Source organism: Anopheles merus, chromosome 3L (assembly GCF_017562075.2).
Source record: "Anopheles merus strain MAF chromosome 3L, AmerM5.1, whole genome shotgun sequence".
In the NCBI taxonomy this organism is placed as follows: Eukaryota; Metazoa; Arthropoda; class Insecta; order Diptera; family Culicidae; genus Anopheles; species Anopheles merus.
The window spans coordinates 29,111,107-29,137,724 of NC_054085.1; the positions used below are offsets into that span (position 1 = coordinate 29,111,107).

Sequence of the window (26,618 nt, forward strand, 5' to 3'; positions counted from 1 at the left end):
GCTTCTCCAATTTCTGTTTCCACCTGAGCGCATCTCGCCCGACTGTCGGCCGTGGTGCGGAGAAATTGGCATCCATTATACACCACGGAGGGATATGCGATGGTTCCGGTGTTCTAGTTCTTCTCGCTCGACTCCACTCACGGAAAAACAAAACGGTGTCTGTCTGGCGTGTTGATATGTTTGTGGGCCTTTTGCTTCGATTTCAATCTATCTCGCCCGATGTAGGTCAGTGGTAAGAACGGTTCTGGGTTCTGACGTTCTGAGATCGTATCGGGCGGTTCTACAGACACACACACACACACTTTTACCCAAACGGTAACGATCTATTCCCGCTCGAAGGCGTATGTTTGGAACGATCTTCAATCTTCGCTGGGATCTTGTTGATAGCTTAACGGTGTTGGGATGTTGGGTTGGTGCATTTTGTTTCTTCTGCTGATGTTGTTTATCCCACGCTGTAGGTGGTAGGTTTGTTAATTCCCCCCACACACACACACACACACACACACACACACACACACACACACACGTGAAACCAGTACATTGTTGAAGAAGTTTGAGAGCTGGTCCGCTGTCACCCAGCCCATACACTGTTCGGAGTGGTTTATTGAGTACAAATTTAACACTCATTGTCACTTAAAGCGTGCACACGCACGCCCTTGTTTTCGTGCGCCTTGCAAGCCCCGGCTTTTACGAATCTCCGAAAAGCAGAAAATCGGGTCGCGCCCGTCAGCCTACCTCAGCGTGCATGCATTATTTATTTCACACAAACTCCTTGGCGGAGTGTGAAAATTCTCTTCCCTACGGTGTGCTTGAAGCCGCCCAAATTTGACACATTCTGGTATTGAGCTTTCTGGTCCAAACGTTTTTGTGGAGGCACAAGACACAGCCCGGTGCCTGACATGACCGAAACGACAACACCTGGATGGAAGGTTCTGCTGGCTGTGCGGGAGGGAAGGGAAATTTATTACCCACTGCATTGTTGGGGCTTTGTTGGCTGTGGTTGCGAGGTTTCTTGCAGGCGAAACAGGCCGCCAGGCGCACCGAAAGCAAAATCCCGCGGTCAGCCCGGGCACCGTATGGTCGCGAGTCGCGCGGGTGAAGTGGTCGGAATTTAGGATAAGCAACTGTAATTTTTGCCAACCGCGATGGCCACAGCATCCACTCACACACACAAACACAAACGGGTCCGGTTTTGGTTTGTTTGTAATCTAGCAGACAGCAGGCAAGTTTGTAAGCGCGTCCAAGCGCAACCGCAACAACACGACACACGCGCGAGTGCATGCAAGGCTGCACCGCACGGACAAACTTGTTTTGCTGGTCGGAGTTTGGCGGTTTGGCGGGTTACATCACGGGCTGCGAGTGCGCGGATTATGTGACCGACATTCCCGCGGACCGGAGCGCGATTGAGGTTAGCGAAATCGGTGGTTTTGCTGCACACATTTAGGGCACTTCTGCGCGAACGAGGCCGCGTTCTTCTGAAGTATGCTAATTATTATGCTGAGCCCAAGTTCAGCGGAGCCTCAAGATCAAGATGCTCGTGCGTAACGTGCACGTTTCAGTAATCGCTTACATTTTACGGCGCTGAAATGGGCAATTAAAAGTAATGAAATTGTCTTCCACAAGGTCCTCAAGGTCGCCATCAACCCACTCGATCGAACCCTTGCGCGAAGATCACACGATCGGTTACTACAGGCGGGGGAATTAGTTTCATCATCATCCTTGAACTCTCTCCCTCTTACTCTTGACACCTTCGGGAGCGGGATGCAGGTGTGGTGTGCATTCCATTTTCCCTTCAGTCCGGTGACCAAATGAGGCGTACGTGAGTGATCGCCTGCTTGAAAAGCAAAAACGACCTGCCTAAGAGCGCAAAAGCAAAAGCGCGATCATTATGCGGTGTTGATCCCGGGATGGCAGCCGGGACGTGTGCAGCAAGGGAAGATTAACCCCCCCCCCCGGACCCGGGCACGTACCACTCATAACCGTTGGGCCGGTGGAGTGGAGGAGCCTTCTGATCAAGCCAAGCGAAGCGTTATTGATTCGTGAGCCCGATCGGCACGGACCTCGGTGGTCATCCGCTCATGGTCATCTCGTCGCGTCAAGTGGATGAATTTCTGCACAAGGGACATGGAGGATGGAAAAAAGGTATCGAAGCCAAGCGACAAAAGCCGGTGACGTCGCGGTGTGCGAGCGCGCATTCCTTTCGTTGCGCGAAGCAGCCAAGCAAGCCGCTCGCTAGTTCGCGACGTACTCGCCGGTGAAGTTGACTTCATATCAGTCAAATCAATCTTCATTGGATCGCGCGCGCGCGCACGCTCTCGAACACACAAAGGAAGAGCACCTTGCTCAAGAACTTCGATGACGTCTGGGACGGGTTGGCGTTTTTTTTTGTTGCCTCCTCTGTGCGATGCAGGTCCAGTGCAGTCCAGTCTCGATTTCGCATGACCGCAGCACGTCCATTTGGAGCGCAAAACGGAGGTTCCTTCCTACCAGACAAGTGCTGCCCCCCATGGGAGAACCGAGCGCGGAGTGTATGCGTTGGGCGCACGGTGTTCGTAAGAATTCAAGAGCGGACCGAGAGCAGAAAAAAACCCAACCCCGGCCACCTTAAGAATGCAATTTGATTCCCGGTCGGTATTCTCCCCTTCTAGACGTCAGATCAAACGAAGGGCGAAGATTAGAGGCTTTCGCAATCAGTTGGCGAACCGCTTAGAACCCCTTTGTGCCTGGTTTGACTACTCGCGGGGACTTGCGCGAAGGTGCGGACTTGGTGATGGGACGGCACCGAAACCCCCGTAAGGCATGGTCCCCGGGCGTTTCCGTTTCGCACTCGTGGGTTTCGCTTTTGCTCGAATTTTGATTGACGTTGCCGATCGTGCAGCGTATTTAGAATGCAGCCGCAACTACCGCCACAGTTTTCGCTGCATTTATTCATGGGATCTTCGCCGGCGGAGGATCTTCCGACCGACCCGCCCGAACCTCCTTGCTCGTGCGCCCTGCGGACCACGCGCTGCATGATTGATGAGTGTGGCCGATCGGCGATAAGCCGCGATCCGCCGATAAGGGAGAGTGTTTTATTTTTAGCGCAAACAGTTGTCATTATTTTGCGATCAATCACTACCAGCGGGCGTTCGGGCACTATTGCCTTTGGAAAGCGAGCGTTTGCGAGCGGGGGGTATGGATGCAATGAGATGCAGGAGGGGGAGGACAGGGTGGTATAAGAATGCATGCATGTGCGAAAGCTGCATAGTAAGGGGCGTTGTAATTGGCAATGATTGGATTTTAATTGATAAGAATCGTGCGAAAACGATGACGTCGTCGTCGTCGTCGTCGTGGTCGTGAGGGAATGTCAGGGATGTGGGGGGCATCGGGTGATAATTGCATCATCCGGTGCAAGTAACCCTGATGTGATCTTTTGTTCGGAAGATTTCGTGTCGGAGGATTTGTTGGACTAGTTTGTCAACAGCACCTTTACACTTGTTGGCGGAGAGGGACTAAAACAATAAACACCAAAAAGTTTGAAATACGCTTTTTGCAGATTTTTTAGATCCTCTCGACTTCAACACCTAATGGAATTCAAAATTTGGTATCTGAAGCTATGTCAACACTGCATTCAAAACTAAAACCCTTCAATCTCAGAACTCAAAACTTTAACTACAAAAAGTGTTAAAAAGGACATCAAGATACTACAGGACATACTGTCACTTCTGTTGCTCAATACTGGAGCTTATTGTGGCTGCAACAGATTTAATAGAAGTTCTTAGTTCTCCAAGATTCAAGAAACCACACCAGTGCGCCCTTGAGTTCTGCTTAAGACGCAGAAGTAAGTCATCAGACTGCCGACGTTATGACCACTTATCAGTAAGTTCATTGGTCTTCATCGGTACCCCTCCTGATGTGTCTAGGGAATCGTGTAAATGTCATACCTTTCTACCTACGGTCACTTAGAATTCCTACCCCAAGAAGCCGTTAGAATTCCAGTGATAAACTAAGGTAGCGCATCGGGGCGCAAAAAAAAAAAAAAAAAAACAAGCATCCCAACCAGTGGGCTGCACCGGCTACATGCTGGGCGGTACCGGGGCGGCCATCAAACGAATTCTCCAACCAGCGCGCTCCAGTGCACTCCAGTGGGCAAAATGGCGATTATGCTGCGCTCATACGCGACCGTTGTCGTCTGATTTAAATAATTACCACCACTAAGGGCCACCGCGGCCACCATTAACATTAATTGTTAATGAATAACTCTCAGTTTTGCACCCCATTCCCCTTTGAGCAGGCGGCCTCGGTCAGGTGAAATGGAGATCTGCGGTCGTACGGATGGGAATGGCAACCCTGGCCCCCCCTCGGTGGAATAGAAGACACTAATTAAAAGAGTAATTATTAACAGCAGAATTGACTAGTGATTATTGCACGTTGGTTACTACGAATGTAGTGCTTTTTTGCAACAACAAAAACAGATAGACAGCGCTCAGAGCCCAAGAAGTGGTTGTTTAATGAACCAGTTAGCTACCGGATCCCGGCACACTCGGGTACGCGATCATGTTTTATTTCTCCCGGCCCGGTGGCCCCGGCCGTTTTCCCTCTGTGAGCATGGCTGATAAATCTTGCGATTGTTCGGCAAATATTGCCGCCAAGAACTTGCGCGGCCACCACTAGACAAACAGAACGAGCGCCCCTAACGAGCGGTGGGAACCGTACCACGGTGCAATAAATTGATCCTATTAAATATTTATTGCTTCCCGTCGTTCGGGTGAGTCTTGGAGTTTAGCTGATCGATCGATTGGTTTGTCTAGGACGAGCTGCTTGCTTTACCGGTGGTGGTGGTGGTGGTGTGTTCTGGCCGTGTGGACCTAAAGTGGAAGGGCGAAACTTTATGATTCATTTGACTGCACGATTCTACTCCTGCAGTGGATCGCGTGACGTTTCTCAGGGATGGTCCCAAAGTGACAAACTGCTGTCAAACAGCTAGATCAATCTAGACAGTCATTGCTGCCGAGGAACGGGTACGGATACGGCTGGTAGGTGCAAACTAGCACCAGACCGTTCCATTCCGGTTCTGCCGCGACTGAACACGCGCTTCGTCCGCCCCACATCAGAAGATGCACATCTCCTAAAAATAGTCCTTCAGTCTTTCCCAGTCTTCCCTAGCCCACCGATGCCCCGTCGAGCGATTTACAATTCAATGCAAAAATGCTCTTCGGAGCATCCTTCGCAGCCAGAGGGAGGGTTTTTTTTTCACTTCCTCCTATCGGATGGTAAATTATGCCAATCGTAGAACAATTGTTTATTTATGCCTTTTGCGCCCGGAGCGCAAGGAGGGCAGCTGGGAGATCGTGTGCACTGGAGAATGAAAAATAAGTTCCAACGCGCTCGCAGACTAGTTGCAGTCGCGGCGCTGGTAGTATTTGAATTGTTTATTGAAATAAATTTCAATGCTAAACGTGTGTCCCGGGCTGTGTCTAACTCGACAGATTCTAGGGTCTAGCCAGGCAGGCAGGCTACGAGTTTTATGCGATTTGCAGTTTTGATTTATTATTAACAAATTGTTGTCGAAAAGGGAATACATCCACTTGGAGCATTGCACATTCAAGCACCCCTGTGCAGAGGAAAACCATTTCATAGAGCTGACCGCCGGTTCTGATCCGGTTTTGTGGTGTGGAAATTTTTCAAAAAGATTTTTGTGCCATTAGACAGAACAGGACCCGGGCTGGACTGGCACACGTGCAAAGCAATCGAACCGGTTTTCGGTCAACCAAACCAAACCCTTTGGGCACTCTCCATGGACCGTTTTGTGGTTGATTGATCGAAAACGATAAATTTCAATTAATCTCCCTCACCTGGAGGGGGGAGCCTAGAGCCTAACAAAAGCCCCCCTCGACAAACTGTCGCAGCAGAATCGAATGGCAAAAGGTGGTCAAGAATTTCGAGGAAAAAATAGCTCTCCCAGAGATAGCGGGGTGCGAATCGAGCTGAGAAGAAGGATTGGGTGGACAGTATTTCGGAACCGGCTTGCACCACATTCCTTGTGGCCCCGTTGGGTGGTTTCACTTCGACACAATTTCGGCACACATGCATGAACTAATTTCGCTACCTCGGTCGGCCCCACCGTTGGTGGAGAGTTGGGAAATTGGGGAGCAGAAGAAACGAAACATATGGCACTAGCCGGCGGTAGTAGCATTGAAGATCTAAGCCGGTCTCCCGACTTAGGAGGTAGCTCTTTGCTAAGTTCAAGTCATCGAAGAGAACCCAACGCACGCGGTAGGAGCATTGAAGGTTACTTGGAAGCAAGAAATTCGGTAGCCGGTGGTCAATTCACTTAGCCAAACCCTCTAATTAACCACATCGAATGATACACATGGCTGCCCGCCCCGGTGGGCTTTTGAATTGGAGCCTCTTCCAAGTGTGCTCCGAAAATGCTTGAAGACGCGACGCGAGTCGTTGTCCGCAGTTTAATTCCTAACCATTCAATAAAATCCTGCCACCAAAGAAGACGCGGGAACTCAACTCATCGGGCGGATGCGCCTTTGTGCGCCCCTATCCCACAAAGAAGCCGATTTTGGGCAGCTCTGCCCTGGTTCTGGCTGTTTGAATGACGAAAACAACAAGCTACCGTGTGTGTTTGCCGGGCATTGGTCGAACAAGGCGTTCGTCGTTCGTTCTCTCGTTAGCCGGGGAGCTCGCACAATGGTCCGAAAATCACTACTATTCTTCCCTGTGGTGTTTTTCTTCGGCAAGGCAAGGAATATACGAGAGCCTACTGGGGAGTTATTCACCGGGCCTAACCATCCGGGCTCTCTCTCTCTGCTTCACCACCGATTCGTGATCTAGAATGGCGAGTCTTCACCATTCACTTTCCGACACCTTCACGCGCATAAGATTAAGAATTTTGCCGCCTTTATTTTTTGGACCAAGCGCAACGCAGGGGGGTTTGCGCAGGGCAACTTGCGCCAAGTGAAATCGAAGCGAAACCGAAGCGATTTTTGCTTCAATCCTCCGATCGCCGCACTTCAAAGTGGATCTCCGGCGCGGCTCAATCGTTCAGGGAAGCTTCTCGTGCGCTTTCTCACCTTTTGCAGAACTTCCTCCCTCTCCCCGTACACCTTTCCGATATGAAGGGTGAGGGTGCGAAAGAACTCGTCCACGCTGTGGAGATGGATGGTGGAACAGCAGGTGTGAAATGTTTGCGTTCTTTTGCTACGGAGCGAAACGGGCGAAACGGAGCGAAAAGAGGGTAAAGAGATCGGAGATCGGTCGGAGTCGGTGCGGTCTGTGTTCCGAAACCGATTGGATCTAGTTGTGCTGTGCGCATTCTCTATTCTCGTCTCGAGTGGAGGAGGTGGAGGGCCGTTTTGGGTTCGTTTACCCGGGTCGAGGTCGGTCGGCTGAGCGGATGGTTTTTGTGCGTTGAAGATTGGCTCACGATTGAGCGCTGGAGGCTTTCCCCCAGGAGGGGCTTATCACTTTTCTTCCACCATGCGCAAGAGCAGCGAAATTGGTAGAATGAGTGGAAAAGTGTACAATTGTTTTGTGTGATTGTGTGTTGGTTTTTGGGAAAGTGAAAAACATCTAAACGAGAGCGTTCCGTCGGAAGACACCAAACGGGGTATGACGAGATGATCGTGATCTTCATCAACCGAACGCCTCCCGAAACCGGTCTATCTCTGCTGGTGCTGGTAGGAGTGCAGTGGATGCTCAACGTGTTCCTAGAGGGAAAAGCAAATCCATTTTACGGTATAAAATACTGCCTGAAACTGGGGCATAAAGATGGCAGCAGAAGGAGGAGACGCTAATAATTTTAATATTTATTAATTAATTTACATTTACTTCCCACCCAGGACCTAAGCTGCCCATGGGAAGGAACTCCACATGAACAGTTACGTCTGCCCGTCTCGGACGGGCCGGCGTAACGCATAGCAAAAACAATGTCATTGAAGATATCGCAATGGCGTTTTGCATCCCGGCAGTACTGCAGCGTGCCGTCCTGAAACCTGTTAGCTCCCTGGTAGCCCTACACAACAGGTACGTATTTGCAGTTACCGTGCTGGACATAAGCATTGGAGGAAACGCATCGAATAAATTAATTGATAGTGAACCAAGTGGGCTGGCAGTAGGCTTCTACCTGGGTATCTCCCGTCTAAGTGGAGTCGTTTGGAAGCTAGAAGCAGTGAGCTTCCGCCGAGTCCCGGGGGAGAAAAGCCCAGACATTAGCCGGCCCTGGTTGGCTCGGTTTGTAACGTCCAGTGAGTGCGCCCGTGCACTGCAACCAATAATTTCTTCATCATGGTCATCGCCGTCTCTAACTGTTCCGTTTGTAACTGTTTTTATGGGGTGGGGGCCCGTTTGGTGCGCCAAGGGGCCCCCTAGGGATCTCTATCGGAAGAGCGATCGTACCGGGGCGTCCAGCTCCAGCTGATCGCTTTTCCGCTCCCCAGCCGCTGATAGAGGCTCCGACCGTAATGTCCGTAATCATTGTTTGCGGTTTTGGGAGCTTGTTACTGGAGCATTCAAACACACACACACATACACATACACCCAGGACCAGATCATTTCCCCCCACTTTGCATGCGAGCGGATCTTCCGAAGGTTGCTGTACGCGTTTGCGTAACCTCATCAATCATCAGTGTCGATGGCGCAATCTGCACAATCAGGCTGTGGCCTAGGTTTGCGTCGGTTTGGCCTACAAACGAAACGGGCGCCAAACCGAACCCGGCCAACGGTACATCCGGCGCCCGCGCTGCCTCATGCGGGAGAGCGCGCCTATTTAAATTATTACACAGCCTCACCTCGCGCCAGTCCCAGGGTCCCTGGGGCCGATCAATCTTGATCGGCCTGGATCGGGCCGATGGTCAGTGGATCGCAGTGAACCGCACTGGTTGATTTGGCTAGAATTATTGTGGCCATTTGGCGAACAGGCATATGCTTCTCGGGGAGTTTTATGGGTCAGCCTGACTGGTATGTTTGCAATCGACCATCGACCGAGAATGTTTCGTTCAGTGGAGCCAGATTAGGGCCATTCTGGAGGCTGGCAGGGGAGCAGCTTGGGAAACAATAATCGAAATTGATCGCTAATTAAAATCACCATGCACGTACCTCTGTACCACCGAGCCAACCGGTGTTGCAGTTGAAGGTACTGCATGGAGTTGTTTGTTCCTGTAGTATTGTTTGGTACTACCTTTTTCCCCCACATGAGCGCGGGGTTTCGCTTGGTACGGGGTTTAACTGCGCCGATTGATGAAGAAGACAATAAAAAAAGCGGAACAAAATACCAGAAGGCCACCACTTACCGGATCAATTTCCAGCGGCCCTTGTACAACACACACACACACACACATTCTGTAAAGCAATTCCAATCCCAAGCCCTCCCTTCCCCCCCACCAAACTCTCGGCTAGGTGAAAAGAAAATATGATCGCAATTGGTTGATCGCGAACATTTTCATTTGCAGCGTACACGGCATGTACATGCCACATGTCGTGCCGCGGTAGCATAAATGAACCGCGCTGGCTTGTGCACATGTTCGCTGTCTGTCCCAGGGGTTTGGATATTTTCATTCTCCAGAACGCGCGAAAGGTGCGAATGAGAATGGGATTCAATGCACACATACGCGCGCGTGCATACACGGTGAAACAATACGTAGGACGCACGCAAAGGGTGGGAGCGAAAAAATATTGATCTTAAATATGGTTCCACCAGCTATGGGGCATCGTTCTGCTGTTCGGTCGGGATTGAATGGAGCGTAAGCATCGTTAGTCAGCGGTACGACATGCAACCCCATGTACATCCGCAGCCGGAGCGGGCATTGTCGTTAATGAATACACCTGTACACCGCCTGTTGTGTATGTGCGTGTGATGGAGATTTTATTCTATTCATGGTCAAGATTGCAGAAAGGGCAATCAGGCCAGCTACCGGGCAGCAAAAGGGCATTTTATGCTAGTAAAAGCATACAAAAAAGGGAAGCTGATGATAATTTATCTGTGCGGTCAGTATTGCTAGCAGGGGCCGTTTCCCGGCCGATTTGCATGAAATGTGTAGCAGAATATATAGGAAAAAAAGAAGACCTAATTACTATCACAAACTACAATTTCTAGAATTTCTAGATATAATACAAAATTTTATGAAATGTTAATTTTTTTAATAGTTTCTTAACACAAGCATATTTCAGAAAAAAAGGCAGATTGTTGTGCATTTTGTGACAGTCGACAGTTAATTTTTAATATTTTATACAACACTTTACCAAATTAAACATTTTAAAGTGGTTCGGTACAGATTAGTCGTTCTAATGAGAATCAGAAGTTCTAATTAGAATCATTGATTCTCTAAAGATTCAAATTTGTCTTGTTGTATCGAATTTCAGAGCATTCGTATTAACTTATTTTACGGTTTAATTTAGTTTATCCTTCACTCCAGTTGCATAAATAAACTTTTACTGCAGATGTGTGACTTTGACTCACAGGAGTGAGAAAATGGAACAATGATTGTTATTGGCTACTAAACTTTAGCTCATGGTAATCATTGTAGTTTTATGAATTTTATTTATTAATTTATCTGAAATATTGAAGAACAGGTTCCTTCTTAAAAAAATATTAAAAAATATTATTCTATGTCGATTCAATAGAGTTCGTTGACTGAAAGCTATTGAAAAAAACTCACCATAGATTTCAGAATTCCATATTTCAAATTGGAATTTCATTTGAAATCATAATATTAAATGTTAAAATCGTATGCTGTATTTTGACATCTTCTCTTAGGTGTGTAGTTATTTATTTATTAGTTGGGGCCAATTTTCACCTAAATTATAAATTTGAAGGGAATATTTTGCGTTTCAAAAGCTTTTTATAGCATCAAAACATCTGTTCACATGTTTGTTTCAAAAACTAATTTTACGAAGCATCGTTTTCCTAGAACAATAATTTGACCTAACCCGACGAAAGACGACAAAAAAGCAGTCGGTTTTATTTTTTTACATTTCCCATTTTCGCTTTTCAACAAACAGCGTCACTTTCGCGTTCACGGGAAGAAACCCAAAGCCTTGCCCCCCCCCCCCTTTTCAGGTTTCTCTGTCTCTTCGCCCCCTCGCCGCAGCCGAACACTCAATCGCGAAAACTCCTTTGAATCGCACCCTCGCGGCATCGAAATTGATTATGTTTCGTGCCCGCGCGAGGAAAACCCCGCCGGCCGGCGCAACCTCCGTCCCTGCGCGGTGTTACGATTGCGTCGCGCGCAGAGACGGAACCGGTGGATGACACCGCCACGAACCGGACCGTTCGCCGCCAGGGAAGTTTCGTTTGCTGAGGCGCTGAATGCCAGCAAAAGCCAAAGAAGCACAAAGGAGGAAAGGACCAAAGGGGCATCATTTCCCGTGGCTCTGGCACTGGTGGTGGTGGTGGTGTGCCGGTTGCGCTATCTCGTGCGCAGCACGGCTGCTCATTTGCCGAGAATGCGCAAAAGTTCGCGCAAATCAATTGTGTGTATACACAATTATTTATTCGTTTTCTCACAATCAGCGCTAAATCAGTTGTATTTACCTCCTCGCTTCTTTTACCTCCCTCTCTGCACTTCCTTTCTTGCGCGGATGGCCCAAAGGGCGGATGAGGGGGGGGGAGGGGTTTTCCCATTTCCATTTTCCCCTGCTCGTTCGTGCCAAGTTCTATGGATTACCTCTTTTCCCTCGGTTTTTTTTATTTCATCCCTTCTCTCCTCTGCACAATTTCGTATGCATGCCTCGTTTTGGCGAAGCAAATTAAATAAATTAAATATTGTGTCGCACACCGTGTCACTTTGCTCGGGAGGCCTCGAGCGATGGAATAGTTTCCCCCTATCGTCCTTCCCCGCCTCTCTCGCTCATTGGAAATCGCACACGAGGAGTGCTCGGGATAATGAGGCGTAAAATAGGAGACAAGGGAAAAACGGACACAGGGGGACATCCCAATAGGGAGACACTTCGATGCTCGATCTTCGCTTCTCCCTACCCAGCTCGATCATCATACGCGGGCAGTGGTAGTAGTAGTAGTTGGTTTTTATTGCACATGCACGACTGTGTTTTATTTTCGCATGCGCTTATTCGATCGGCGCGTATTATTCTTTCATTCCGATATGGGCTCACGGTATCGCGGTTGGAAGTTGTCAGTAGACCCCGTTGACTTTGTGCGAAATATTGAAAACGGCCAGAAGGCCAGTCGGAGAGCGAATCTTCTTCAGCGGAATCAAAACGAGCCTGAAGCAAAAAAAGCGGGGGTGGGGGGGGGGGATAGAGACAGTAGAGGACTCCGATCGGTGCAATGTTGTACGGACGGTTTCCCGATCATCCCGTGTCGTGTCGGACCAAACTCATCGTGAGGGCTGCTATGGAGCTGCGCTATCTGATCGTAACATGCAGGGTATGACAATGCAGGGGTTTCTGTTTCAATTTGTGAAGATGAGTAAAAATGGGAAAACAATGTTTATGTACTTTATTACCAAAAAAAAACGATGAGTCTAAATACGAAACTTTTCCTCAAATTTGTCGTTTTTTATTCGTTTTAAAAATTGCCAAACAAATTGGTAAAAATGGTAGTTTCAATACTTCAAAACAGTATTAATTCGTAGTTTATTTAAATTGATGTTTTATTGATCGATTGAACCCAAATTGATATTTTTTTATTAATAAAATAAATATTAATCTTATTATTTTTACACACAAATATTTACACAAATATTTTTTTATTATTTTTTTTAGATTTTTTTAAATTAAGTTATTTCATTTTAAAAAAAAACAGATATCAAACATTCATTCCCGATAAAACCCTGCACTAACTCGCCGAACCGTACCAAATCCAAGGGCACGCTCTCATTGCTCAAAACCCCGCTGCCCCGTGCGCGAGATCCTTGACTTCCACCCCCGTGCGTTGTTCCTTTGCGTTGCCTATTTATGTGTTGCCCTGCGCACGGGATCTGATATTTATGTGTCGTCCGGCGAACGGACCAAGCCAAGCCGGCCAGCATCGGGCCCCAAGATCGGCGCGGGGATGCGAATCGGAATGTCTTGTCGCATCGTTGCATCGTTATCGGGGGGCGCGAGCACAGTCCGCGAACACACATTCTCGACAACATTCCCAATGGTGTGCACACACACACGCGCGCGCATATGTACATCTTTGGAGCTTTTGCTATCGAACAAGAATGTTCTGCTCACAGAACGCGGCATGGGAGGATGGGAAAAAAGGACATTTGCTTGCGTGTTTTCCACGCGGCGAAGATTTCGGTACCTTTTAAGGGCGAACGGGTAAAGAAAGATCCGAGGAGATGTGGTGGAGTGGTGGGAAGATACAAACAAGGAGCGGAGGGCTTGCGCTTATCTGCGCGAAGGGCTTGCGCAGTGCTCTTGTTCCGGGCGATAATCGCCTACTTAGACAGAATATCGGAATTAATTGACCTGGAATCTGTCAAGCAGGTGAGCGGCGTTAAGAAATTGTGGTGTGTCTCTGTGCGTAAGCATGTTTGTAGAAGAACGATGGGATACGGTAAGAATGTGTAAGAAGAAGTCTCTTCGCTTCGCTGAGCCGTTGTGACAAAAATAGCCTCCAGTAAGTGTCTGAACAAGCTCATTGTGGGAAGGTAATGAAGCTCCGTCAGTGTAAGCAACGCATGAACGGTTTCCCTTTTCCTTCGCCAACCTTAAACGCTCCAAATTTGACAGCTCCATGCTGCTCCAGCGTGCCAGGTGAACGACCATTTATCGCATCGAAAGCAGCTGCTCTTGGTCAAACATCGACCGTGATGTAATGCGCGCAATCAGTGCAATAAATTGCTCGTCCAATAATACCACCAGTTGCAACATTGTAGCACCAGCGGATCAAAGGGTTCCACCGGCATTCGGTTGACCGATAATAGTAGCGCACACAATAACTGGGAGTGGATTTTTCCAGCGGATTTTGCGCGATTTGTACCAATTTCACCCACGCGTGGTGGTGGTCTCTGGCAAGGCGTTGTTTGCGCTACCAAGCTCCGGTGGCGCCCACACACACACATATGCAAACATTCAGCACTCTTTTCTCCCGTGCGGTCGCTGTTATCTGGACGCTGAAAACAAATAGTTGGCTGCTTTCTTCACGGCGCGGCATCTCCGTTTCCGCGGACGTTCCTTGTCTGCTCGCGCGTAGAAGTCTTTCGTACGCTTAGAGCGCTTCGCTCCGTGGTAGCAGCGCGCGCTAGTTGGAACAATTAACAACAGTTGGTTGTGTTCTGGTAACTTGGTTTTCTCTTCACCCTTGTTCCTCCGTTCCCACTCTCTCTCTTCCCCTCCCCCTCGTCCACGCTTTGTTTCCCTTTCATCTGCTTTTTACTTCGCCCTTCCCGGGCCCTCTTGGCGGAGCTGTTGGGGGCTAGGTGTGGATAGAATTGGCCGTGGTTTTATTATCAGCTTTCTGCAGTGTCTAGCCAGTGGCAGGAGTGTTTCTATTTGCTGTTATTTGTTACCCTTTCGGTAGCCAACCCTTTCGCCGGCCCAGGCAGGTTCGTTTTAATGCGTGCCAAGGGCCTGTTGGGCTTTATCGCCCTCTTTCGCTCGCTCGTACAGTGATTTTTCAAGAGCAGTTTTCTTTTCGCCGGTGAAGATTACACTCCCAACCCCGCCTGTGGCCCAACGCTGGTAGTGATTTCAGTTTTATTGCTCCTGCGCATAACAACAGCAAGGGTTCTCGTTTGCCTGCCGAGATGGATGGGATGAAATTGAAACCGAAGCGAAGCGCGTGTGGGTTGAGGGCCGCCACGGTACGCTGGAGCAACGGACGAATGAGCCGTTGGAAGGGTCGTGGGGCTTTCGCTTTAAAAACCAAGAATAAACGTACAATCGGTGGCTGTGGGTGTGTTTGTGAATCTCGGTAGCCCGAAAGACCGCGAACGAGTGGGGCCATCGTTCTAATTAAACGTTCTGCTTGTTGGGTTCTTTTTAATAACAATGCGTCTAGCGGCTGGGACGCTTGGGATGGTAATAAAATGAGGAAATGTGTTTATATTGTCCGTCTTTTATGGCATGTTTCACGAGGTAGATTGACTTCTTGGGGGGTTGCATTCGGTGTTACCAATGGCGATTAGATGATGTTCTACGCCGGTAAAAGAGCGGATTCATTTTAACAAGGCATCTTACATGTAATTATCAATTTAAAACTAAAACCAAATTAATAAATCTTAATGTAATTGCATTTTTTACCTCTCGATAAGCTAAAATATCACTTCACGCTGTTACTAACTGCCACCCCCGTGCCGGTGATTGCAAATATTAAATTTTCACCACCCGCTCGGGTAAAGAATATTGCCATCGACGCGCGCCAGCGAAGAAAGCGTCTCGAAGCGAGCAAAAACCGAGCTAATGGGCATTACTATCACGCCGCGCTATTTAGCTCAGTTTGAAAGTTTTTTGTTGTGTTTTTGCTTTTTCATGTTCATCACTCGCACTACTGGCACTACAGGCCCCTTGGTTACAAATTTCATCTCATTGTTTGGCGTGCAATGGTGCAAAAAACTATCGCTCCATTATTCCCTCACCCTCAGTCCTCGTCCACCGTTGCATCAAATGCCGACGTTACGTGCAGCCCGTCAACGCCGTTTTGTGGCGAGCGAGCGAGCGCGCGCGCGCGCTTTTCTTCTGCAATTTTCTCCGCTTCCAGTTTTCCAGTTATGTTACGATTAATTGCTCCTCAGCGTTTGTTGGCGAGGGTGGAGATGGGGTGGGTGAGTGGGTTGTTTGTTGCGCTACACACACACACACACACACCATTACCACCGCCGTACTGCCCGCTGTCAAAGTCCGCAAAGGCTCATCTACGTTGCAGCGTTTCGTATCAGCCGCTGCTGTTACGATCATCGAGCAGGTTGATGGAGCGCAGTTTTTCCGAAGCAATATCGCGCAGCGCAGCAGCGCTTTTATTGGAAGGAAAATGCTTTGGCCACGATTGTGACAGCAGTGTGCGTGGGTTGAACACTTCTTTTTTGTTGGTGGACACCTTAACACCGCTTTCAGTGACGTCGTTGGACGACGAATTAAATTTCGCTATCACTAGCTGGCGACCTAAAAAGCAGCTACCACCAACTTACCGTGGGACAAGAATTAGTGTGGTGCGGGTTTTTTTTCTTCTTTTCGCTTTAGGTACCGAATTCTGAATGAAAGGAGGCCCACCCAGGGCGATATTGCGCTGGTACCGTTAGGCTCGTGTGTAAGCTGCTGCCGTGCCCATCTGGTCAAATTAAGAAAATACTATAAAAATCGGATAGAAGGATTAAGAACGCACCGGCGAGATTCTCCCGCAAGGTACGAGAACAGAACTCTCACTCGCCGGGACACCCTTTTCCATAGCAACAGCTCCAGTGCGTTTGGAGGTAATGGAGGCAGCGTTGGTCATTGTCTGTCGCCGTTTTTTGCTAGTGCTAGATGGAACGTTTGATTAAAAAGGCTAAGCGCTATTGCGCCCAATCAATCAGCATCAGACGGCCGGCGGGTGTTTTAATGTGGGAATACTGGCCGCGCGCAGCAATCAATCGTGTGTCAAACCGTGGAGATAAAGATAGGGAAAGGCAAACAAGATTTAGATGGCCGGAAGCGGGTACTAGGTTAGTCCGGTCACGAACCCAAGGCAGCGGGTTTGCCTGCGTCAATTTATCAGCCCAATCGACCATCATCGACCCGCTTAACACCTATTTACGCACACGCATCGCACCGAGAGGGGGCAATGAACTTGAACACCGTACCATCGATGTGGTGCTTTTGCGAAGCAGACAACGAACCCTGCGTGCCACAAGAGGTCAGCTTTTGAGTACGCTCGGTGGCGATTTTGTGTATGAAGAATTATGCTCGAAGATCTTAAATGTGAACGGAGCAAAGATAGCAAAATCACAATAAAAACCGGAAAAAATGGCCAACGCGCACTGTACTTATTGCACAATAAAATCAACCCAAAATTGCCCCGATATCAATGATTGTAATGAGTGCACATTAGGCACCATTAATTACGACGATACAATTGCCAGACTTTGGTTGCTTTTATTTTGTATGTGTGCCGATTTCATCTTTGGCCACGGATCGATTTGCAAAGATGCAAAGTCCAATTTCGAGATTCCCAATCGGTGACGTCCCACCTGATCGCCACGCTAAGTCGACCAAATGTGACCATTCCCTTGGGGCTTATGTTGGAGCAGGTTTGATTGGCGTACGATCGCACTTGCAACTGCGACGCTGGTCAACAATTTGGCCACGTTTGTTGGCAATAATTTCCCAAATTTAATTATACGGATGCGCGCGCATACTTTTTTCTGATGATCCGTTCTTGGCAGAATTTCATTCGATTTGGTTGGGAGACGTGGTTAACATGGTTTTTGCTGAGCTGTGCCATGCTTTCCCACTCACAAGAAGCGCTACCACTTCACACGGTGTCCCAATCGGTCGGGGGGCGACTGTTAATGGGTGGTTTTGGGTGTTGTTTTTTTTTTGTTTTTTAAAAAGGAAAAGGCTCTGAGCAGAATTTGAGAAGGGATTTGAAGGTTTCTGCTGGAAAATAATCATGATGTTGGGGGAGAGTAGACAAAAATCCCTTTTTCCCCCCACCTGTACCCTATGATTAGGCTAATAGCTTAACCGGTGGGTATTCTGCTCACGATGTTTGTCTAGCTAATTGTCCGGCAGAGGAACCCTTTTTTTACCCGCAGTTGTTCTGCGGAAGGTGGGAGATGAATTTATAATTGGTTGATTGAAGGTATGTTTTCGATTAAGAACACAAAAATAACCTAGGCTCGGTTAAAAGGTGCAGTCGAATTGTGGTCTCATGTTTGTCTCATTTTATCTTTTGTCTTTTGGGTGAGAAAAATGTACAACGTTATTAAATTTGAAGAGTTTATTTTTGTAAAAGGACTGCATTCCAATATGTCTAGTGAATTTCAATCATGCATTCAAACTTTAAAAATGAATTACTGTTGGTGCCGTGACCAGGATTTAAAAATTAATGTAAAAAAATTCTATCATAAGGTATTCGGAATTATCCTAAGTAAATTCACTTTGATTTAATTGATTAAACTTTAAAAAAGTATTTGCTTCAACAACAACTTTCTCATTTCAATACAAAGGTTGATGACGTGACCAGGATTATAGCTTGAATTTGCAAATCTTGAACAAAACGCAATCACACTATGAACTCCTCATTTAATTGGCAAAAAAAAGGCCCATTGACTCTCTCGCAACCGTGTGACCTCAAAATATACATAATGTTCAGCCCAAGTTTTTACCAATTGACCACCAAAAAAAAATGCGTTTATGAATTATGAATTTCCACGGCATGTGTATGTTGCAGCTCACACAGGCACACACAATTCGCACACTCGATGATAATTCGATTAACGGCGCTTTTGTTTTGGGGGAAGCATCCGCCAGCGAAATAGTTTCGAGGTTACGCAGTACCTCCGATCGCGTAACTTGCTTGTCACTTACTTATGTGTTTTTTACGTTACTTTTGGGGTTCCTTTCTTCTTCTCGACCCCATTCACTGCAACCTATCAAGGCGCATCTGCATCTCGCCAAATAACGCTACGCTCACGCGAGCAAACGCGACTGCCGTGGGTGCGAGAGAAATTTTTACTTAATTTAATTTTGATTACCAACCTTTTCCAACCCTCTCCAGCCGCACCCATCACGATCACTGCCCGATTGGAAGGTGGAATTTGCTTTCTTTCCACCGACCATCAAGCATAGTTTGGGTGTTGATGGCAAGCGAGACACAATCGGTCCCCCCCGTTCGGAGCTTTCGAAGCGTTCCGGTGATCAGCTGATTTAACTGTGATCTAATTTCCCCCAGTTTCACCTTCAGCGAGCGAGATCACATTTCCCCGTCACAGTGAGGAAGGGCAAGAAAAAAGCTGCCCCCTTCCCCTTGGCCCTGTTCGCGTAACAGCATTTGGCGGAAAGGCGAAAGAAAGCGTTTAATTCGATCGCGCTACGAAAAACCTCAATATTTAGGGACAGAAGAAATAGATGCAGCAACTTGGCGCATGCGTTGGCAGCTTTTTGAGGGCATTTGAAGGCCGGAAAATTGCCGCATGAAGTAAGAAAACCCCTACTTCCAAACCCAGAGCTAGACTTCGGGAAGCATTTATGAATAAGCATTGATGCGTTCAGTCCCCAAATCTGCATGAAGCCGCACAAATTGTGAGTGGATTACCAAACAAGCCAGGGTTTGAATATGGGCACAGCGCTGATGTTCGATACATTATTCCATTGCGAGGTTGGGAAGTTTGAGTTGATTTCACTTCTTGTTGTGAAGGTTCCACCAAAAAAAGCAACTTCACAATTCTGCAAACCAATTCACCGACTCAAAATACAATGTAAAATTAGCTTCACAAAGACGACAGCAGCAGCAGCAGCAAAAAAGCCCCGCCACATTCTAACGTCATAATTCAAACCATTGCTCGTTCTACGTGCACGAAAAATTGATAATCTTCCACCATAAAATTACGACCATCTCTCGCCCCGCAGTCCCTGCGGAGCCGAACCCTCTGTCTAACTCTGTCCGAAAAGTAATGATCAGCTTCGATGGATCCTCCCATCGTTGCCACTTTACTGCGATCACGCATCTGAGGATCATCTTGGTGCGGCCCGCGCGGAAAGATCCTGCGCTGTGCTTCATTCTTTAATGGTTCGTCCACCGACTCCGCCAACTCCCCAGCTCATTCGCATCCTTATCGTGGGGTTTGCGTTTTTTTCTTACCTTTTATTTTTATTTTCGCCTGCAACCACCGTCTGGGACGCATCCCGGATTGTGTTTCCAGTTTTATGTTATTTGAAAAATTTGTTAACTCATTCAGCGAAACGCGAAACGCGGCGTCGGCGGAGAACGGGAAGTGGTACGGGCCCTCCCATCGCGAACGCAACTTGCTACCTTGCTCCATTAGTGGAGCTTAGGGTATGCTTTCGGGTTTGTTGTTTTGCGCCTGTTGTCTTCCTTTTTTGCCTACAGAACAAAAACCGAGCTGGAAGCAGAGAGCGTGGCTGAAACGGTGGCGCGGAAAGGGTCACGATCGCGAAAGATCGCGCGCGGAGACGTATCTCATATCTTCGGCAGTTCCCAACTCCCTCCATGCATGCTGACCTCGGGCAGTCCTTCTGTATCAGAGGAGGAGGTGTTCACTTTTATCATTCGTAAAAGTGTTTTAACCGTACCCCCCCCCCGGTTTGGTTCCCTCGGTCCGGCAGAGTTAGGTTCCTTCGCGGAGGTTAGAACTTTAGAAATAATCCGGGAAGAACCTTTTTTAGTGTGTTTCTTTCCTTGGGGAACCCTCGTTCGCTTTGCTTTCAAGGCACAGCCTGCCAATAAAAGAAAAGCAAACCGCGCTAAAATCGCAAGAATCTTCTTGCTGACCTTGCAGTCGTCATTCGCAGTGATCGAAAATCTTTTCCCGCCGCGAAAGAGTCAAAAGGACCGGACCCGAAAAACCTTTTAATTGCAATTTTCTGCCTTTATCCTTTCTGCGGCGCAGGAGCCTCCCGTTTGCTGTAGTTTTTGGCCCCATTGGGTGGTGGGTTAGGGGAAAAAGAGGTTCTCAAAACGTCCGAGCGAAGGAGAAGGATTAAAAGTCGGTTTGAAGATTGTTTGGAAGCTTTCAAGGATTTTTCATCCCGCCTACCTGTCTCCCTATGTGAGAGAGAGAGAGAGAGAGAGAGTCGTTAATGGTTCAGCCCGATGAGCCCGATGGTGGATGGAATATGAAACTAAATTTGATTTATAACGAAAAGACAAACGGCAATTGTTGGGACCTGGGGCACATCTCAATTTCGGTGTGTTCCCTCCCGAAGCGGTGGTTTGGGTTGTCGAAGATTTGTTCTTCTTTTTTGTTTGGTGGTGGTAAATAATGAGCCAAAGCCAGCGGGATGCATTCAGCGACCAATTATTCGGTGATGAATATTTCAAGGCTACTGGCCGTACATTAGGGCTTTCAATTAAAGCTTTCGTTCAGTGTGTTCTTAAAGAGCAATAAATGCAAATTAATTTAAGAGAGAAAAAAAACATTCCTACACGCTCTTAGTACAGCATTGCAGCATGACCTTTGCTTTCAACGTCCCCGGTCTGACCCGTCTTAATTAAGTCACACGGTTGGAGAAATTAGCTGCCATCCCGTAATGCGGATGCACTTTCTACCCTCGCGATCCGATCCCGAGCCAGATAGACGACGCTTGAATGACGACGGCTCTTACTTTCCCGGCCCGGTTCCCTTTGCCGGCTGGTAGGAGCGGTTGGGCGTGAACGTAAGACTCTGCGTCCCACGCTAATGATGCTGATTTGTTCATAGGGTTGATTGCATTTTTTTTTTTCACTTTTCTCCAGGGCTGCCTCCCCGATCCCAGAGGAGAGGAAATTATGTACGATCGCAGGCAATGCAGGTGAGACAGGAAAGTTCAGCTGATGTAAAAAAATACATACACAGCAGCATGTTTCCAAGTGGGAAGAAGAAAAAAACAACTAAAACAATCAAGTGCGAACTAATGGGCTGCGATCACGATCACACAACAAACCGCGGGTAGAGAGTGAAATGTCAAGCTGTGACAGCTGTCAGTGTCTGTGTAGGTATGTGTGTGTGTGTGTGGTAGGAGTTACGCAAACTATGTGTAGTTTAATTGATAAGAATTGTTCAACAATTAACATGTGTAAAGCAGGTAAATTCCACACAAAACATCAAAACACATTGTTCTGTGGCCATTTAATCCGGTTCGAAGGACCAAATTCACTTTCTTTGGAGGAAGGTATTTTAATTGAGTTTTTCTACTGATTTTTTTTTTCCTTTGAGCTATACAACAGTGTGATTGAATGGAAAACTTCACTCCTAATGGACACACTCAAACAAACAAACAAAAAATCACACACGCAGGAACACTAAAAACAAGCACGCACACATCACGGAAGCTGTCATGGGAACGGTTTGGGACTTATTGGAGGGACAAAATCGCAGCAGAACTTACCTCCGCCTAATGTTGCAACAGCCTGATGATGCTTGGTAGTGGTGGTGGCGGCCGTAGTACCGACCAGATTCCCGCTGGCCGTCTGCAGCGTCGGCGACGGTCCCATCACCCCGTACTTGATCGGCTTGAAGTGGAAGAAGGAGGGCGAATAGCCCGACCCGGCCCGGCTCAGCGAGCTGAACCGCTCCTCCCGATCCTCCACGTACAGCCCCTCCTTCCCCATCGCGGCCAGCTGGCGGCCCTTGGGCATAAACATCACCAGAAACACGGTGGACGAGGTCGCCACCAGGCCGAACGCGAGGCAGGCGTCCCGGTGCCGATCGGCCACCGCCAACCCGCACAGTGTCCACCCGAGCCAGATCGGTATGATGCCCCCGATCGCCAGCCCAATGTACGTCGCCTCCCGGTAGTTGTCCCGTATGCCGCGCGACTTGATCGCCAGTATGGCGACGAACACGATCAGAAACACGATGTAGATCAGCGAGAGCAGCAGCTCGGCGAACGGCGTGTGGCAGAGCGGTATGGTCGGCGTGGCCGTGGCGGCCAGATCGCCCGCCGTCAGCAGCAGATGGTAGCGGCTGGACACGGCCGTACTGCCCGCACCGCCCACGCCCGCACCCACCGGCACATTATCCACACCGGGCGGGGACGTCAGCAGCCACTGGCCGCCGACCGCCACCTGTATCAGCACGGCGAACAGCAGCAGCAGCCCCTGGTACGGTGCCGGCAGGTACACGCCCCCGTTCAGGCTGATCAGAAACACACACTTCACGAGCAGCGACGCGAAGACGAGCGCGAACGCCACGCCGGCCCCGAAGCGCATCGTAGCGCAGGACAGCACGGTCGGGTTGACGGTCAGCACGGCCGCCAGCCCCGAGCAGGCGAACAGCCCGAGCAGCAGCATCTGGCCGAGGAAGAGGTGCCGCCGGCTCGGCGACGTCCGCCAGGCCTTGCACAGCACGAACACCTCGAACGCGGCCATCATCAGCATCGACAGCGAGGCGAGCACCAGCACCGGCACTACCCACGGCTCTTTGCGCAGCCCGCCCGCGTACCCGGTCGTCGACACGACCGTCGGCGGGGTCACGCTCTGGCGCGTTGTACTGCTGCTGCTGCTGCTGCTGCTGGTGGCAGCGGCCGGATGACGGGCGGCCAGTATGACCCCGCCCGGCCGCACCGTCGTGGAGCGGGACGCCGCGGACGACGCTGTCGATGGCACTACGAAGAACTCGGTCGACATCTCGAGCCGATGCGCCTGGGCGGAGGACGCATTGCTGATGCCGGCAATGTTGATACCGGCCGCCGCACTTCTACCCGCACTCTCCGGGTGCTGCTGCACTACCGCATCACCCCCACGCACTACCGCCGCCCCGTCACCGGTCGGTTCTAGTCGATTCTGCGCGAGCTGTTCCGTGCCGGAGGAACGGCCGAGCGACTCCGGCTTGTGTGCGGCATCGATCGCGAAATAGTCACCACCGGAATCGTCACCACCCTTCGCCACTTCCTCCGCCTCGATCTCTTCCTCGCCCTCCTCCTCCTCACCTTCCTCCTCCTCGTCCTCCTCGGTGAGGTCCTGCGAGCCGGCCCGCACACCCGCACCCTTCACACTGCGCGAGCTAACCACCATCATCATCACGTCACTGCGCTTGATGTCATTGTCGGCCGGGACACCGGGTGGATGGTGGGCCGGTGGCGGACCCGACCCACCGCCCGGCACCCGCCCACCCGCGTACACTGTTGGCCCGCGGGCCTGTCTGCCACTAACACTCGGCCGCTCCGACGCACCGACCGGTCCGATGTCTTCCACCTGCGGGCGGTTGCGCGGTGCCAACCGGTCGCCGAACTTGGGCAGATTCAGCAACGCCCGGTGGTTGCTTTCCGCCGCATCGAGATCGGCGGCCGCATCCGCTTCCTCACCACTGCTCACTGCCTGCGGGGCAACACCAGCACCCGCCACACCACCCGTAGCCACCACACACCGATAGTGCACCAACTGGCAGAACGCCACCAGCACGATCGCTAACACGAGCGCCGACCGTTTCGGTCGACGAGCCATACCGAACTGTGAAGTGCAGGCTCAGCGGTCCATGGGCTGCTCAACCGTGGCTCAACACGCCAGCCAACCAGAGGAGAAAAAAAAAGAAAAAACAACCGATCCCGCGCACAACTGTTCCGTCCGAGCGGGAGCAACGAAATGGTGAGCTGTTCGCGAGCGTCGTGCGTTGTTTGGGGCTGCGGGCTCGATGCGTACTGGGGCTGCTGGCTTCTGCTCACTCAGTAAAGGGTTTCGCTCACAGATAGAGAGTGTGTGTGAGAGAGAGAGAGAGAGAGGGAAGTACAGAAGGCTCCATGGTGAGAGGCTTTTATGTTGGGGGAGAGTTTATCTTCGAGCGCTCGTGGGCTTCTTGCCTCTTGAGTAGCTCTTTGGGGGAGCTCACTCTCACATGGAGCTCACACTCCGTGTTTGAGAGCTGGTTGCACTATGATTCTGGCGTAGGATAGAAAATTGTTGGATGTTCGATTTATTTTCCGGACAGATTGCTTAGGAATATGAAGTTCTTGATTGAATCTTGACATGACTTTGAAAAGATGTCTACCAAAACGAAACTAAGGTTCTCCAACACCAAGTTTTAGATCAACAATCTTTTGAGGGATACATGCGGATATCTTGATAGTAAAATTACTATCAATTATTGTGGAATTATTGCTGATCTGCGCTAAGAGTTCTAAATCCAAGCATCCAATCAAATGATCTTATCATTTAGAGATGTCACCAGAGACCACATACGCGTCTAATCGTAGCCTCATTTTATCTATTAGACAGTTTTGTGTAGCGGTCTTTGAGGCATAGTTCAGCCACTAACCTGACATTGTAACGCAAAGATAAGCCACGACTTTGATCGAGAAGTTGGAACAAGTGGTTAGAACAAGATTGAAAACCTCGTTGAATGATATTTTGCTATATCTATATTCCTAAGAATACTAGAAGATACAATTTTTGAGTGCTTAGTTAAAGTAATTTGTCAATAAGTGAACAGATCGTCAATATTATATCTCCAAATTTAGTTTATACAATAATTAGATTCTGCACAGCGAGATCATGCTCTGTTAAAATGCAATTCAAACCCAATCATTACTTGCGTTGATCGCAACAAGTTCAAGTGCATTAGGATCTCACCGTTCGAGTTTAAATATCTCGCGTCCTCTCGCGTGAGAAAGAGTACCGCAAGCAATCAACGGGGAAGTAAGAGAGTCGCTTTAAATCGCAGAGCAGAACGTGCTCGCACAAACCGCGTTGTGCGTGCGATTTCGAATGCAAAATCGCTAGCGCAGCTTCGAACCCAACAACCACCACCATCATCCACACGCTTTCACTCTCCACCTTGCGCGTGGTCTGTGGTCAGTTCTTGATGGGTAACCCTTTAAACGTAATAGCGTTACGTCTGTGGTCAATATAAAACATCCCTCTCCGACAGCTCCAACCTTACAGCGTACACGCAGTGTGTTGAGTAACCGACCAGTGGTGTGCCAGAAGTACTGTTGTAAGCACAAGGCTGCGCTGGTTTCTCCCAGGATGTCTAGAACGGATGCCTACTAACCGGTGCCATTTCATTCACCTTTTTGTTTTCAAGTGCTGCGAAGCCCGGGCCTGATTACGAACTCGTTCTTTCCCAGCACGAACCAAGTTTCTAAAATTCCATCAACGCCTCAACTGCAGGTTCGCCGACACCTGTTCCCTGCGGGGACAACCGGGAGCGTCCACAACACGCTTCCCTTCCACAAAGCCCCAAACCTAACGGTACCCAGGAGGGCTGGGGTGCGTATCTACACATTGCTAGAGAATTTCTGCCCCCGCCCAGAACACCCGGAGACGGCAAGGGGAAACCGGACCAACTTTGCGTGTGCGAAACGGCGATAGCGTTGCCGGGGACCACTTTCCGTTTCCTTTCCGGTTAGACTCTATCAGCAGCAGCAGCAGCAGCAATTTCTCGCCCGGCTGCAGAACGTTCCTGTGGGACGTAGCGCTCGGCGATAGTGACGCAATTGCGCGCTATCGTACGCCATTAGTTCTAACACTTTCCGGTGGCAGATATTCTACCAAGGCGGGTCCGGTCCGGTGAAGACACAGACAAACCCCGTTGGTTGCCGTTGCTGGCTGCGCAGCGTCCTTCTTCAGAAGGCAATGTCCCGGGGCGTGCTACAAAACGAGCTCGAAACGAAAGTAGCCATTCCCGTTTTCACTTCTGCGCGGCGGTTTGGGCGAGCGAACGGCATCAGGCGACGAACCTTGGGGCGAGTTCCCGTTCGTTTTTGGTTTAGAACCGATCTGCATCATCATCATCATCGTCGTCGTCGTCGTCGTGGTCGTCATCGCTCGTCGATCTTGGGCGCTTGATTGCTTCGGGGTCCCGTCTACGTTGGCGTGTCTTGTTAGCATGCATGACGGACATGATTTCCTTCGGTGAGGTTCGCGTCGCTTTCTCTCCTCCAGCCGCCGTTCATTCCCCGCACGATGCGCAAAGGCCTGGGGAAATGAAGCGGCACGAAAGCTCATAATGTCTGCCGCGCGTCTGAGGTGTTTTTATTTGGTTCTTCGTGCTGGTCAGCGCCGGAAAGGAAAAAAGTTCTGGCGTTCCACACACACACACACA

General features: G+C 49.4%; 1 protein-coding gene across 2 annotated transcripts in view; it reads right to left on the reverse strand.

Annotated features, from left to right (window-relative positions):
• LOC121600068 overlaps nucleotides 1–24,203 on the reverse strand; it is a 45,405-nt gene extending 21,202 nt beyond the window's left edge. For both annotated transcript variants that reach the window (XM_041928362.1, XM_041928361.1), the window contains exon 1: nucleotides 21,967–24,203. In XM_041928362.1, the coding sequence (XP_041784296.1) occupies nucleotides 21,967–24,022 (2,056 nt within the window). In that variant the 5' untranslated portion in view covers nucleotides 24,023–24,203. The remainder of the gene's footprint in view (nucleotides 1–21,966) is intronic.
• Between the last annotated feature and the right edge of the window lie 2,415 nt (nucleotides 24,204–26,618).